Below are 14,518 nucleotides of genomic sequence, written 5' to 3' on the forward strand. Positions count from 1 at the left end.
AATGCCTTATCGCACTTCCGGATCTTTATCTCGATACAAACAAACGATCGTGATGGCTAGTGTAAAATGATCTGCTTCGTTTTTTTGTGCAATCACAAAATATTAATAATAATTAGTATTATTATAATATTTTTTTTTTTTTAAAAAGGGTCCCCACAGAAATCACTGCTCGGGCCCTAATAAGTTTATTTCCTCAAAAATGCTCGTCTTTATGGAGAAGAACAATAACAGGGTCCTCGAAGCGTTCGCTGGTTGGGCCTTAATTATAATTTTTACAAAAACAATAGCGACCTTGCAGCAGTCACTGACTAGTGCAATAGTTACAAGGAGGGAATGTGATCTTTCTTCTGGCTTTACCTTTATTACTCGTTTTTTCGTTTCGTTTATTCCGTTTCATTTTTTTCCCCATTATAGCATAAAAAATATGTCTGGTGATGATTCACCCACGTTCCTCCATGCATTATTAGTTTCGAGCACTCTATAGGTTGTCGCTTTATAAAATTCAGTTCATTTGTTTTGAGTCATTCCTCCACATCCAATATGGCTGACGTAATCATGTATTTTTTATCATGCCAATCTTTTCAAGGGAGGATCTAGTACACAAGTCTATGTACTAAAATGTTTTAGTTCAGTGGGCTCCCTCTGCTTTCGAGTTTAATGTTTGATGTCACGCGAACGGCTACGGACGTTTTAAAACTTGGTTTAAAACGGATATCATATCTTATTTTGTGACGTCTGAAATTAGACGTAGTACGTTTTATGCCCGAGTGCGTGACAAATGATCGATCGTGAGGCTCACTAATGCTGACTAAATAGCTCAATTTAGCTAACCCATACGAATTTGATTGATTTAAACAGCGATTTTACGGTTTAACAGCGACGGTATATCTTCTTGCAGGTGATCAAAGATTATGGAGAGTAAATATAACCTCAAGAGTCCAGGTAAGTTGCATTTCCACCCAGTGTGCTACACTATTTAAACCTCAGTAGAATTTGGAATGACGTGTTGTTACGTCCATTCTTCCCCCCAAATAGTCGACATCAGCGAGTGTATCTAATGGTTTGAAATGTTTTGAAAATGGAATTCCTACGGCCACATGTTATCATATTTGAGAATAAGATTCACTAAACCTCAATTCGCTCCCGAATCTGGATGTGGCTGTCAAAGATAGGTCAATTCAGGAATCTTGTCTTTCTTGTCTGCAGATTCGTCACATGGGAATTGTTAAACGGCATAACTGTTCAATTTTTTCAATAAATACGTGAAACAAAACGTCTCATGCACAACTTTCGGTTGGCTGACAGAAATGATAAATAGTTACAAATATAAGAGTTTTTGAACAAGTTCATTTTTTGGGCTCTCATTTCATACTCCTGGACCATGTACATTTGCAATCAATTTAAATTTTTTTAACTTGGACTGACATCCATGTTTTTATTTATTTGACTAGCGGTGAAGAGGTTGATGAAAGAAGCTGCTGAATTGAGAGAGCCCACAGAGCACTACCATGCCCAGCCATTGGAAGTAAGTTTACCACAGGAAAGATGTAGTGGGACCCTTTTTTTTCAGATTTAAAGTAAGCATGTGCTCAACATAATCTACTTTAACATGACATTTTAGGATAACCTATTTGAATGGCACTTCTCCGTACGTGGACCCCCAGATTCAGATTTTGATGGTGGCATCTACCACGGCAGGATTGTGCTTCCCCCGGAGTATCCAATGAAGCCTCCCAGCATTATTCTTCTCACAGTAAGACACACTTCAGATTCATATCATGTACGTAGCAGCAGTAAAATCCAGAGTGTTTCACTATTTGACTGTCATGCTTTAAAGAGAAACAACAAAGTTCAGGTCATGTCAAGTAACTATTTGTCTTATTGTTCCCACCTTCTTCGGATTCCCGTCTTCTACTGCACAAACCCAGGCTAATGGAAGATTTGAAATTGGGAAGAAGATCTGTCTGAGTATATCGGGTCACCATCCAGAGACATGGCAGCCTTCATGGAGCAGTAGGTTTCTTACTTTTCATTATTATATAAAATAAAAACAATTCTCAAGACAGTTGCAAGACTTCATTGCAGCTAACAGGGAATCGTTTATACAGTGACCTTTAAAGTTAGAATATTATTTTACTGTTTTAAAATAGTCTACTGCTTTTAATATTTTTTTATGTTTATTTGAATTTTTCTGTTTATATTTCAGTACGGACTGCTTTAATAGCCATAATTGGATTCATGCCAACAAAAGGAGAGGGTGCAATCGGATCTCTCGATTATACACCAGAAGAGCGGAGGGTCCTTGCCAAAAAGTACGATTTTCCTTTAAATGTGACATCTCCAACAGCTTAACAGAATTTCCCTTTGATAAGAAATGAACAAAAGTAATGAAAATTTATGTGAACCCCTGGTTATATTAAATGTCTTCTTTTACAGGTCCCAGGATTTTTGCTGTGAGACATGTAGTTGTACATTGCGCTCAGCACTCCTCCCTTTGACCCCAAACAGCAACCTCAGCCCAGAGGACCACATGGCAAATGATTTCACTCAACAAATCAATTACAAGGTACAAAATAAATTGGATGGGCCTAGAATTTGGATTTTGTAATGTGGATCTAAAGTCAATTATTGCCAAAATGTTTATTCTAACTTCAGGCAGAGTCAAGTTCATCCAATAAAACGGGGAACGAGAGTGACCTTGACCCCAAGGTTTCCAATCTTACCCAGGAAGCCGCCACATATTCTTCAGGCGACGCAGTTGTCGATCCGCCCGTGACTGAGCAGGTATGATCGTGTTTATCTCCGAGCAATACGAAATACACTATCAATTTATTTATCCTCCTCTACAGGCAGAAGTGTCAGCAGCTGCGAGAGTGGAAAGACCGCAAACTCCTTTGGACACTGATCATCCTCACAGTCCGAGGCAACGTCGTATCCGGCAAAGAGACAACAGAGAAGCCCCAAACAGACCACCTTTAATTGGAGGGGTCCACGAGGCACAAGATGAGAGCCACGCAGGGACTGCTATGCTTATCGTGGTGCTCTCTCTGGTTCTGGCTGCACTTATTTTCCGTAGGATTTACCTGGCCCATGACTACAAGTTTGATTATGACTTTTCCTAGCTATTAAATATTATCACTTCATATTATTATCAGTCCTATTATAGCCCCTTCATACTACGGCTAGAATATACTACCATGTTGGTCTTTTTAACAAATGATGAATGAGAGATGATTGCATTGCTTTGGATTTGAAATCGCAGCTTTCGCATTAAAAGTTGTTTCAAATCGAGCCGGTGTTGCTCACAGCACGTTCCATAATTGTGTATCTGTAAATAAATGATTTTAGCCATCAAAGCCCATTCACAAGCCTTTTTCATTTAAGAAATGAGACAATAAATGTGTATCGCTTTAATTTATTTGGTAAGACACCAATTATTCATTAATGGATCTGGTAAGGTTCACTTTTTCCATTCTTCCCTCTCGGATTCCTCTAAGGCCAGCTAGGAAGATCTGAGGTTTCGGGACACCTGTCTGACCATCTCTCTTAGTTTGACAACCAACCTGCTTGGGCAGCCATGTTTGAGTGTCATTTTCCCGTCTCATGTGACTCAGATGGGTTTGAGTTGAGTGTGTGACTGTTGTCCGAAGATCTGCCTAGAATTTTCAAGTCATAATGATGATCACATCTCCAAATTTTATACTATTGATGACAGTTGAGGCTTGAATTGATGTCAAATAATAATGATTGAAGATTTGGACTTACCAATTTGAGAGCTGACCTTCGCAGTTCCCACTCATTCCATTCATATGATTTCACAATGTTTGTCACCATTACGTGAAGATCTGTTTGAGTCCAGTTCTCGGCTTTACTCACAAGTAGTGTTTTTCTTGCTTCCGCCTGTAAAATATCCAAAGCATTCATTTGTCTGTGTGTTATGATTTGATGCACTGAATGATGGAGATGGTGGATCACAGATTTTTTTTTTTAGAGTACTACCAACATCTTACACAAGTTGGAATTTGATTGAGTTTGAGAAGATGAATCAGTTCAGGTGAACTCTTGGCTTTTTCTGTCACCACTTCAATGAAGTAATCAGGGTTGTGAGCAAATTCCATAGCAGCTTCTTTGGAGATGAAGACATAGAGTTTCCCCTTGTGCTTGAGCACACCAATGTATGGATTCCCTATGAGGGGAATGTCACATGTGAAGACATTCTTGAATTATAATTGGTAAATATAGCATGCGACATTGCACATGTTTAAAAAAATCAAATCAAATCACCCAGGCATTATAGCATTGAATTTGATATGAGTCAGGGAGATAAATAGAATTTAAAATTCCATTATGAATATTTCTGGAAGAAAATGTACAAAAAAAATAAGCATTTTGCCTCTATTTAAGACGGTACAAGTAAAAACATTTTATCTACTCGCGCATATGTGACCAGTAAATTTGCTGATTTATTATGTTTAATAATTGATTTATAATTTATCAACTCAATTAGCACCCCTAATTTTTTCTCACTTGTGTGTTCTGGTAAGTAAGTAAGTAAGTAAATAAATAAATGCAAAGCTATGCATTATCTTATTTGATCATATATTATTGGTACCATAAAGTTCTGTTACCTGGAAGAACAAGACCATCATTGTTCACAAGGGTGTAGCCACAGAATCCATTAAACTGCAATGGCAGGTCAATAAGCATGTCAGCAGATTCAGGGTGGAGCCACTCGTGTTCCTTCATCTGTGATGGGTCAATGCACTCGCCTGTTTGAAGAAATTAATCCAACAATTTATAATCTGGTCAAATTATTTGCTAATGCCAGCCATACCTATGTGCTCGTCCATTCTTTGTTTGTCTGTTTTTACTTCGACTCCCTCCAGAAGTTTCCCCAAAGGATGTTTGGGGAAAATATTGTCCGGAGAGGTACGGAAGAACTGCAATCTGAGTGCAATGTTGTTTAGAATGTTCAGCAACTCTGCCTCATCTTGAAGTTCTGACCATAGTTTTGATAGGGCCTTGAACAATGGCTGGAGAAAAAAAAATGTAACATTTATAATGTCTATGACACATTGCCATTATTTATTCTTATAGCAAATAACTTACAAAAACTTTTGCGGTGAGCAAAGCTGTCTTGGGTTGCACAGATGTTTTCAGCAAATATATTTGTGATGAGATGTCCTTTTGTAATATTTCGATTCGTTTTACACATAAATGGGAATCAGCCTGGTGGTGGAAAGTGAACGCCATATCAATTTTTGTTGTTGCAAAGAAACAATGCAAAATATAACCAGATCAGTAAAAAAAAAAATATATATATATATATATAAAATAAGTTTGCTCACCAGTAACATATTGAGATATTTTTCACTTTGCCTGACATTGTAGAGCGCTTGTGTTAGTTGAACCGGGGACACATCAAATTCTTCAGGCCAACTGTTACAATACTTTTCTAACAATGCTGTGTATTTCCACGCCAAACTTTGGGAGGCACTCAGCTCAACCTCAATGGCTTCACTCGTCCCCGAAAGTGCTTCAGAAAGAACTGGAGGCACTGCAAAATGTCAAAATTGTTTTACAGCAATACTGTATTCATAAGACATGCCACAATTCCAGTGCGAGTTAAGGATACTGTCTCATACTTAATTCCGAAAAGTTTGTCTCTTGTTCTTTCTTGCTAGCTTTGTTGAAGAGTCGAATTCCCGTGACAGTCATTACGAGCTCAGAGAGCTGCTGCTCCTTATCACGCTTTGGGAGGATCATAAAGGCTCCGAGTTCACTTGATGGGAAAATACTCTGCAAGGCAACTGATACAAACACAATGTGAGGGGGACGTCGATAAACATACTTTTAAGTTATCGTCTTACCTGTAGCCTCTTGCACAGAGCTGGCATCTGAAGGAGATCCCATCCCAGAGCCGAGCAGGATGTATGTGATGATTTTACGGTAGAGGCCATCTGATTGCTCTGTGGATTTCACTCTGTTGTCAGTGATCTCTCTGCTCATTTGATTTAGTCTGGTCTCCAGCATCCAGCTGATTCCCTTAAGGAACTCTCCTGTGTAGAAAATACAGTCACGGTTGAGATATTCATTTTGTTGAGAAATTCAACACATTAGAGTCATGTCATTCAATGTCTTGTCTTTTTTTTTGTGTGTGTGTCACTTCAGGATGTTTGAAAATAATAAATACTGATAGCCCTAATTGTAACATGATAAATTGTGCAATTTGGAAAAACTTTCACTTACGTCTGGAAGTGTAATTCATGTTAAAATACACTTGCATCTTGATTGTGTCAATGGACGGATTGCATGTGGTTGTTGGTGTCTCTGTGCACATCTGTAAAAAAAAGAAAAATATTATCAAAGGAATAATGTTATTTTTCGAGGCACATGCCCGCCTCGATGGAAGGAGTTTCTTCTCTTTTATAAATAATTTTACAGCCGTGGCAAAAGTTTCCCATTTCCAATATTACCTTTGCAGAGCGTGTAATGTTGCCTTTAGATATTGGTGCGATCAGCTTTGCATTCTTGGGTGCTTTTGGGTTTATTGAGACTTGGTCACTTTTTACGCACAACATTTTGGGCATTTATGTCTGACTTCTGTTCGCTGTCAGTAAGTGACAGGATCCATTTTTATACCTGAGGCAATCGTCACATTTTTCCGCACGTCAGTGCAGAGAATCGTTAATACACGTTTACCTGCGTTTTTACCTTAGTTGTAGGTGTCGCCTTCGTAGTCTTGCTACCGTAGATGCAATATTTTTAATCACTTTTATGCCACCAGCAATTATTTTTGGTGGTATGGGAGACTCGACGATGCACCTCACAAATGAATCAAAAACGCAAGATACGGTAAAGTATAAATTCCGAGACTTGTGTTTATTTAACCAATGCAAAAATAAGCTGCTGATATTAAAAGGAGAATAGAATGTCAATTTCCCAGGAGTGTCCTCGCCGATAATAAAAGTACTGGGCACATTTATGCTTGGTTCATTACATGTGTACAAATGATACGATACAAACTAATTCCCGGTCTAATCTACCAAAAAGCATGCAATAAATGGTGTTTATTACCTTTAAATGAATTAAGTCTATCGGTGGAGTAACTCCTTTCGTGGTACACTCGTGTACCAATTCCCGAATGATGGCTTCAACAACACTTACAGCCAGAGCCCGAGACATTTTTATAATTGTAAAAAATATTTGCTTGCTGCAATTTCAGTTTTGACTTGTTGGCAAGAGCTGGTTGTCATGGTAGTGTTGGCTCATGAGTGAACGATTCGTTCAAAAGAACGAATGTTTTCAATGAACGAAAGTGAACGAATCACTTCCTAAAGTGGTAGTGTATAGTACATAGAGGACGTCTGGTCGAAAAGGAAAAATGGACATGTTCATTTTACACTGGGTTACATAGGAGTGAATGGGGGCACTGCCATCTTGCGGTAGCTTGGCGTCATTACATGAAGCGCTTCATAAAGCATGAACCGCAGTCTTACACTATGCAAACTTTAGCTTAAAGTCTGCTTCGTGTGGCGCTCGAACCATGCTCTCCCGAACATCGGGTAAATTTATAAAGCATTCTGCCATTTTGCCGGGGAAATTGGGCCTTTTAATTAGGTAGTGTATAGTACATAAAGGAAATCTGGTCAGCTGAAAAGGAAAAATGGACATGTTTAATTTACGCTGGGTTACAGACAAGCGAATGATTTTTCTGATTGGCTGTGAAATTGCAATAGATATATTGGATGACAATAATTAGGCGTGTATATGAATTATTAAATTATTATATATTGAAGTATTTAAAAAAAAAAAAACGGATCAGTGTGTGTGTGTGTGTGTGGGGGGGGGGGACGATTTGTTGAATGATTCCTTTGAACGAATCTTTTGAGTGAACTGATTATAAAGATTCAGTTCACTTAAAAGAACAGGAATGCACACCACTGCGTTATCGCAACAGCGGCCTGACTGGAGACTCAGTCCAGTAGAGTGCGCTAAAGGTTATCTTTTTGAGATTTCATTTCATTTGGCAGGAATAATGATTGATTCTGGTAGTTTAGGATTAGCTAAACCTACCCACACTAAGGGAAGAAACAGGCAAAAATTCAGTAAATGAAAGCATTAAACCTATGGAGAAACCTTTTGGCTGTTCCCCCTTCGGGGTCGCCACAGCGTTTCCGTCTCACTTTGTTCTCTTTCTTCCGCTGTTCCTACGATTTTTCAAAGAACAAACTCATTCAATAAAAATTAAAAACTGAGTAAAAGGGTTTGAATCGATTAAACTGTTGATATTTTCGTTTTTCAGCACAGAACAACAAATCTTCCCGAGCATCGCCAATGTCTCGCGAGATTTGTCAAATCCGCAATGAATTGTGGGTAATATACTTCAGCTATTGCCAGCAATGGAAGACCTGCAAAAGTGTGGAACAAGCGCACGAATGAGTTAGGGCCAAATATATTTGTCTGCCAGAGATGACAACGTCAAAAATACCATCTACTGCACTTTCTTTAAAACAGGTAAATACTGCACACGCATAATCAATATTAAACATGATTCATACGTAAAGACATCAGTTTCCATTGTAGCGAGCTTAGTAATTGAAAATATGTTTGATTAGTTTGACAAGGTGAACTGTGAAGGACGTATGCATGGTATCATGACAAGTAAATTGTAAATAATCAATAACTGAATTCCCCCCCCACCCCTCTTAGTTTTTACAGAGACAGAACGTTTTAGGAATATATAGAAAAATGTTGAGGACTATACAACATGTGCCAAATGAGACGGACAGGAAATACCTCAAAGACTGGGCAAGATCTGAATTTAAGAGGAATCAGAATGCCACAGACCAGGTAGAGATTATCTTCACAATTTCAAGTAGACTTACCGTGATAAATGTGCTCATGTTTTCCCTCTGATCGTTCCATCAGGATGCCATCCGTATGATGATCACACAAGCAAATAAGCACCTGGATGAACTTCAAACATCCCTGGCATTAGCTGGAAACAATTCCAAAAACCTCTGACCTTATTCTTCTCCACTTCCTGACAACTGATTGAAACCGCAATTGATATTTTATACTAACACATTCAGCGGTTGCAAGATTTATTTTCCCAAAGCACACTTTTAGTTTTTCTCCCATGGGAAAATACACATGCTAATAAAGCTATATAGAAAAAAAAAATCCCACAGTTCAATTTTTATGTTCACAATAAATGTTGGTTATTGTCTTCACTTAAATAAAACACATAGGAACACAGTATAAGGGGAATATGATTTTACCAAGATGTTTCACAAAATGTCACAATTATGGTCATTTACACATGTAATAACTGCAATAATTTATATATACGTATATATAAACAAAAAAACATTTAGAGCAGCAAGTCATCTTTTAAGCAATATAGGAACAACTTTACTATCTTCAGTCCATTATCAGTCCACATTGAGTAAAGTATTCCGATTTTTTTTCGTTCTAAATGTCACCTGGTCGGCTCAGTGGTCGGCAGTCGTGACGAGTTCAAACCACTGCCTCAGCGCGTCGCTCAGGGTCTCCGGCAAGGCATTCACATCTCGTAATATGACGTAGAAAGAAAATGGAAACTCCTCCATATAGGAGCGGATCTCTGGGAGTTCTCCTGGGTTTTTAAATAATGGCACCTTGATGTCCAGGATGGAGTCCTGCGTCACCACGGATTACATCAAATGTATTCAGAAATAAGCCGAAATATATATGGACCAAAAAAAAAAAAAGAAACTTACCCGGGAGTTGGGATTGTCAAGTACCACAAAGATAAGAAAAACATTTGCATTGCGTGCTCTTTGTATTGCTGCCGTCACACGTTCTTTGCCTTCCAGGAACAATCCCCTACCGTCTGATACAATGATCAGAAGCTGGGCTGTTTCTGTGGAGCAATGTTAGCGAGAGCGACACGAGTTCAGATTTTATTTTTTAGAGGATGAGATGATGAATCAATGCGAGTCATCACCTGAATTTGTAGATCTTAAAATCTGCGTTCGTGCTCCGACCAACATATCGGCGGCACTCTCGAGGAACTGTACCAAATAAAAGCACAATAAATTAGGTATGCCTAAAAATTCAACTCGGTTTTTGTCCGGTGAGCACAAAGCAAACGCTAAATTCCCACCTGAGCAATTCTAGTTTTCTTCTGCTGGAATTTACACAAGCGGAGGATCCGAGCTCCGGAATCATCATTGAATTGCTGCTGAAATGGGTGGAGAAGTTGCACCTCCTCGCCAAAACTAAACAGAGGGAAGAAAGCAATTTTACATTCACATGGAATATTATTAGAGTCCGGAAATTGTTCTGGAAATGACCGTACCTGTAAACGGACACTTGTCCAACTTCCAGAAGAGTGAGAGCATTGACAATCACTGACAGCGATTCAAACGCCAGCTGGAAAAAAATGTATGATTACGATAATTTTTTTTTTAATGATCATTTTCTTAGGTGTTCTAGGAGCAGTTCTTCAATAATAAACAGAAGGATGGATGGACTTTACCTGTTTGGAATGGTTGTCCACCATACTGGAGGAGTCATCCACAGCTAGGCAGATCTGATAATCTCTTTTGCTAGGTTTTGTTCTCCTCAACCAAATCTTGTCCTTGCGGAATTGACTGGCAATGTAAGGGATGACTTTTCTCATGTTGAGGCGTTTTCCTGTGCGGTAATCACCTCTGTAGAAGAGTGGAACATTGAAAATCTTTTCTTCTTTGTCAAAATAGGAGAAGTAAATTTATACCCACTTGAGCTTGGCAGCTTGCGTAGGCTCCAAAATAAGACGTAGCTGTTCCGATAATTGTTGGGATAATTGGGAAGTCATTGTCTTGTATTGGCGCCACATGTAAGCTGCTGCATTCTCCTGGTGGGGTTACAAATCAATTGAAATTGATCAATCCATCATTGAACATTTGCAAAGAACAGCATGTGGTGGACACTTTGGATTTCCGCATAAATTCATCATAAAAACAGGATCTGATCATCATTAAGTCCTACATCGTAAATAAAGCTTCTCAAACTACCTACATAATGCTCAGGAAGAATTTTGACCATAAATGAAGATGTTGGTACACACCTCCTCCTGCGTTCCTGGAGTCATATTTTGCCACACTGATAATTGCACCTCCATCTTGCTCCTGATGTCCTCTGGGTTTCTGTCTAACTGCTAAAAACAAACAAATACATTCAAATAAAAAAAAAAAATAATTAAAAAATTTAATAAATTTTAAAAAATTAAATAAATTAAATACATTAAATAAATAAAGTTCAGCATTATGTGAAAGGTGCAGTATAGCTGCATTTTTTTGTTGCTTCATCACATGTCCTGAAAAACAACTAGATCGTGCACCTGCGTTGCTTCTAGGAGCATCAGAGGAATCGTGTGAAAAGTTGATTCTGTGTTTTTCTCCGCTTCCTCTCCATCCCTGGGCTGTCTGATGTTCTCCCATTCGTTGTCTTTATTTTCCGTCTTCTGCGGATGCATCTCTGCATTCTCTGTAAGAAAACAAAAAAAACAAAAAATGTTATGCAGTTGCATCATCACGTGTTCAGTTGGATGAAGACTCAAGTAGCAGCACCTTGCGCCTGGATGGCCTCGGTTGTATCCAGCTGTTTATGTTTAAGCTCCTGAACGTCAGCATCTTGAAGATCATCATCTTGGTAATCTATTTGCATTGAAAGATCCTCCTCGTCCTGATTTCCATCTTTGACCTGTTGACGCTCTGCTGCTTCCTGATCTGTATTGGCAACATCTGGGAACATTCAAAACAAAAAAAACAATGATTATATTCAGGAAAAATATGTCTTCATACCTCACACTAATAAACCAACCGTATGTTTGTCTATCGTAGGCCCCTTCGCTGATATGTTCATAGAGATCCGATTCTTGTTTCGTTTCACGTTGCTTGCCGTCTTGCGTCCGCTCGTGCGAGTTCTCCAACGTACGAAGACGCTTGTTAATAAACTCGCTGTAGTCACCGGTCGAACGCTCATTGTCTGCTTGTCCCGGTTTTCTTTTAAAGCTCTGAAAGGCATATTTCGACAAAGCTCATTGTAAAGAAAAAAATCCCAAAAGGAATTCCAAATATTTGACAACACTTTACCTGAGTATTGTTATGTGTCAGCGACTGTGACGCCATACTGGAAGACAGTTTTGACTGGTGACCTTCTGATTCGTTCGCATCGGCTGCTCCAGTCCCGCTCTCCTATGAAATTAAGCAAAATATCCAATACCAGTTTTTGTTGACATAGACAAGACAACCAAAAGCGATTAAAAAAAAAAAAAAAAAAACATTCCGTTATCTATAGACCCTAATTCATGCTAAAATCAAATCCCATTCCGCACGTTACCTCATTTGCTTGATCTCTTTCGGATGCCTCTCCAGCCAGCTCCACCGCAGTATCACTTTGGAAATTCTCCTCTCCGGTTTGCCCATCGGTGTTGTGATCTTTCCTCTCAGCTGGCTCCGGCTGTTCCTCGACATCATCCTTAGCATCAGCATCCTCCTGTAGGCAAGGATGGCACGTTGAAGCTAAAAGCGTCACTGCGAGCGAGTCGTTCATATCTTTACCTTAAGATTGGTCCCTTCCTCTTTTGGAACAGGCCGATTCTCATCTGTTTTTGATTCTTTGTCTTCGGTTGTTACATCATCTTCGGTTTTGATATCGTCGCTCGTTTCGGGCTTTGACTCCGGATCTCCGTGGTCATCGTCTTCTTGGTTTAACTTGTCTTCCTCTAACTTCTCGTCTTCCTCTAACTTCTCATTTCCCTCCTGCTCCTCATCGCCCTCTTTCGGTCCGTCGCCATTCTCTTCTGTGGCGATCGCTTGCTCGTCAATATCAAATGGATTTTCTTCTGGAAAATAAGAATAAAATGAAGAGGGTTGGAAAATGTTAATTAAGAAAACTATAGTTCATAATTTTGTCCATATTATACAATATCAATTTTAGCCAAGATTTTATTTCTTTATTTTTCTTTCTATTAAAAGGAAATGGACCAATGTGGTCTTCAAAAAGAACAAGGCTCACCATCTCCTTCACCTTCACCATCGTCTCCCATCTCGTCAACCTGGTCCAGGTTGAGATCGTCAGGCAGCTCCATAGCCTCGGGTTCAGGTCTTTTATCTTCTTGGCCATGATAAGGATCCACTTCATTCTCATCGAAATCTCTCTAGGAAACAAAATTGGGATATGTATCAAAGCACATTAAGAGGTACATTTGAATTTCTCTGAATAAACATTCTCGGATGCTTACCTCATCTCTTTGTTCGTTGATTTTGTCTTTCCCGTCAGCCTCCGACTGCTCATTATGTTTTTCTTCATTTTGGTTGGCTTCGGTAGCATCCAAGTTGTCTTCCTTCGCGGCTAATACGGATTCAGACTAAACAGGTACAAGATTGTTTTTTTTTAAAGTCTTTTAAAAGTAAGAGTATTTCGCTTTTCTTCTAATTTAGTAATAATTGTAGGAGTCATGAAATTAAGTTGAATTTAAAATTAGGTACCTGGTCCATGCCCTGGTGGGAAGACTCTTCCTCTTTGTCACTTCCTCCTTCATCATCCTCCTCTTCGTCGTCACCACCCCACATTCTCTCATCTAGAGTTTCTGCCTGCCCATCACCCAGATCACCCATCATTTTATCCATCTCCTCCTGGTCATTCTCTTTATCCGACTCATCTTCATCTGTAAGTCAGAGATGTATAAATGTTCGAAGAAGAGCATTCTAAAGAAACAAATATGAATTCACATACCAGCACTTTGTTCATCACCATCATGCGTTTGACCGTCAAAGTCCTCTGACATCTCAACAGCATTGTCTTCTGCTTTCATTTTCTTGTCCTCCTTATTTTCCTTCTCCTGACCCTCAGCAAAGGTGTCCTCCACCTTGAATAAAATGGAACCAGTAGTTGAAATACATTTTTGTTAAACATGCATAACAAATTAACAAGATATGAAGTTGACCTGATCTTCACTGGAAATTGTTTCACTGACATCCTTGGCGCCTTCGCCTTCACCAATTCCACCACCTTCATAATCATGAAACTCAGTGGCACCTTCACCATCTCCAGTGGTTAGTTCTTGAGGCAAGCAGAAACCCTAAGGAGAATCGTGAGATGAAAATGAATGGAGGACACTATTCAATTTCTAAATAACTAACTGAACCGCGACAATGCGGACATTTGTTTACCTTCTGAGCGAGCTCAGTGAAGACGTTAGCCAACACTGATAGTAGTTTGGCGGTGCATCTGTGCACTCCCACAGACGCAGACAGGAAGTAACGGACCAGGTCCGAGTAAATCCCCAGCAGAGGCTCCACACGCGCTAGCATCCTGCACGCTCTGTTTACCTCCTGAAAAGACAAACAGATTAAGCATTTCATTCCCTGAGCTCAAGGGGGGAAAAAATAGGGACATGATGAACAGATTAAGCATTTCATTAATTGAGCTCAAGGGAAAAAATAATAATAATAATAGGGGGGGAAAAAAAATAATGTGAGCA

The 14,518-nt window shown here is 39.2% G+C and overlaps 4 protein-coding genes across 9 annotated transcripts in view; 2 read left to right on the forward strand and 2 right to left on the reverse strand.

Moving 5' to 3' along the window:
* Window positions 1-46: 46 nt before the first annotated feature.
* Window positions 47-3,355, forward strand: ube2j1 (ubiquitin-conjugating enzyme E2, J1). 3 transcript variants are annotated; one of them, XM_085937836.1, is made up of 8 exons: window positions 47-942; window positions 1,452-1,525; window positions 1,622-1,780; window positions 1,929-2,013; window positions 2,207-2,312; window positions 2,437-2,566; window positions 2,656-2,784; window positions 2,850-3,355. In XM_085937836.1, exons 1-8 carry the CDS (start codon window positions 912-914, stop codon window positions 3,120-3,122), a joined length of 987 nt encoding a protein of 328 aa, XP_085793962.1. In that variant the 5' UTR covers window positions 47-911; the 3' UTR covers window positions 3,123-3,355. The 3 variants fall into 3 exon arrangements, with proteins under 3 accessions (XP_085793962.1, XP_085793963.1, XP_085793964.1); XM_085937837.1 differs by having other exon boundaries at window positions 50-942; window positions 1,622-1,753; XM_085937838.1 differs by lacking the exon at window positions 47-942 and having other exon boundaries at window positions 1,462-1,525; window positions 1,665-1,780.
* Window positions 3,356-3,410: 55 nt separating this feature from the next.
* On the reverse strand, window positions 3,411-7,347 carry cfap206 (cilia and flagella associated protein 206). 2 transcript variants are annotated; one of them, XM_085937105.1, is made up of 11 exons: window positions 7,078-7,347; window positions 6,250-6,340; window positions 5,871-6,059; window positions 5,646-5,810; window positions 5,349-5,557; window positions 5,110-5,229; window positions 4,835-5,033; window positions 4,629-4,769; window positions 4,011-4,186; window positions 3,766-3,900; window positions 3,411-3,656 (listed from the first exon to the last, which is right to left on the reverse strand). In XM_085937105.1, the coding sequence occupies exons 1-11, from the start codon at window positions 7,183-7,185 to the stop codon at window positions 3,435-3,437; spliced, it is 1,755 nt and encodes a 584-aa protein (XP_085793231.1). In that variant the 5' UTR covers window positions 7,186-7,347; the 3' UTR covers window positions 3,411-3,434. The 2 variants fall into 2 exon arrangements, with proteins under 2 accessions (XP_085793231.1, XP_085793230.1); XM_085937104.1 differs by lacking the exon at window positions 7,078-7,347 and adding an exon at window positions 6,477-6,720.
* Window positions 6,816-9,298, forward strand: lyrm2 (LYR motif containing 2). Its single transcript, XM_085937106.1, has 4 exons — window positions 6,816-6,855; window positions 8,306-8,517; window positions 8,713-8,853; window positions 8,932-9,298. Exons 2-4 carry the CDS (start codon window positions 8,473-8,475, stop codon window positions 9,025-9,027), a joined length of 282 nt encoding a protein of 93 aa, XP_085793232.1. The 5' UTR covers window positions 6,816-6,855; window positions 8,306-8,472; the 3' UTR covers window positions 9,028-9,298.
* mdn1 (midasin AAA ATPase 1) overlaps window positions 9,265-14,518 on the reverse strand; it is a 28,039-nt gene continuing 22,785 nt past the window's right edge. Inside the window, exons 83-102 of one of the 3 annotated variants that reach the window (XM_085937102.1) lie at window positions 14,208-14,369; window positions 13,982-14,116; window positions 13,771-13,903; window positions 13,524-13,702; window positions 13,277-13,402; window positions 13,051-13,192; window positions 12,594-12,874; window positions 12,373-12,528; window positions 12,126-12,227; window positions 11,854-12,046; window positions 11,601-11,774; window positions 11,372-11,517; window positions 11,099-11,188; window positions 10,770-10,885; window positions 10,526-10,700; window positions 10,346-10,419; window positions 10,151-10,265; window positions 9,992-10,058; window positions 9,765-9,907; window positions 9,265-9,683 (exon numbers count right to left, since the gene is read on the reverse strand). In XM_085937102.1, the coding sequence (XP_085793228.1) occupies window positions 9,498-9,683; window positions 9,765-9,907; window positions 9,992-10,058; window positions 10,151-10,265; window positions 10,346-10,419; window positions 10,526-10,700; window positions 10,770-10,885; window positions 11,099-11,188; window positions 11,372-11,517; window positions 11,601-11,774; window positions 11,854-12,046; window positions 12,126-12,227; window positions 12,373-12,528; window positions 12,594-12,874; window positions 13,051-13,192; window positions 13,277-13,402; window positions 13,524-13,702; window positions 13,771-13,903; window positions 13,982-14,116; window positions 14,208-14,369 (2,895 nt within the window). In that variant the 3' untranslated portion in view covers window positions 9,265-9,497. Of the gene's footprint in view, window positions 9,684-9,764; window positions 9,908-9,991; window positions 10,059-10,150; window positions 10,266-10,345; window positions 10,420-10,525; window positions 10,701-10,769; window positions 10,886-11,098; window positions 11,189-11,371; window positions 11,518-11,600; window positions 11,775-11,853; window positions 12,047-12,125; window positions 12,228-12,372; window positions 12,529-12,593; window positions 12,878-13,050; window positions 13,193-13,276; window positions 13,403-13,523; window positions 13,703-13,770; window positions 13,904-13,981; window positions 14,117-14,207; window positions 14,370-14,518 lie in introns of all 3 variants that reach the window. The other 2 variants (XM_085937103.1, XM_085937100.1) reach the window with 2 other exon arrangements.

The sequence above is a fragment of the Syngnathus leptorhynchus genome, chromosome 18 (genome assembly GCF_054491065.1).
Source record: "Syngnathus leptorhynchus isolate UIUO chromosome 18, UIUO_Slep, whole genome shotgun sequence".
NCBI classification, from domain to species: Eukaryota; Metazoa; Chordata; class Actinopteri; order Syngnathiformes; family Syngnathidae; genus Syngnathus; species Syngnathus leptorhynchus.

Coding starts and splice junctions, on each gene's coding strand:
- lyrm2 (XM_085937106.1), top strand. CDS start 8,473: ATGACAACGTCAAAAATACCATCTACTGCACTTTCTTTAAAACAG. Junction 8,518..8,712: donor CTGCACTTTCTTTAAAACAG/GTAAATACTGCA, acceptor CACCCCTCTTAG/TTTTTACAGAGACAGAACGT. Junction 8,854..8,931: donor ATCAGAATGCCACAGACCAG/GTAGAGATTATC, acceptor TCGTTCCATCAG/GATGCCATCCGTATGATGAT.
- cfap206 (XM_085937104.1), bottom strand. CDS start 6,590: ATGCCCAAAATGTTGTGCGTAAAAAGTGACCAAGTCTCAATAAACCCA. Junction 5,811..5,870: donor CTCTGTGCAAGAGGCTACAG/GTAAGACGATAA, acceptor TGTTTGTATCAG/TTGCCTTGCAGAGTATTTTC. Junction 5,230..5,348: donor AATATCTCAATATGTTACTG/GTGAGCAAACTT, acceptor TTCCACCACCAG/GCTGATTCCCATTTATGTGT.
- ube2j1 (XM_085937836.1), top strand. CDS start 912: ATGGAGAGTAAATATAACCTCAAGAGTCCAG. Junction 1,781..1,928: donor ACACTTCAGATTCATATCAT/GTACGTAGCAGC, acceptor GCACAAACCCAG/GCTAATGGAAGATTTGAAAT. Junction 2,014..2,206: donor ATGGCAGCCTTCATGGAGCA/GTAGGTTTCTTA, acceptor TTTATATTTCAG/TACGGACTGCTTTAATAGCC.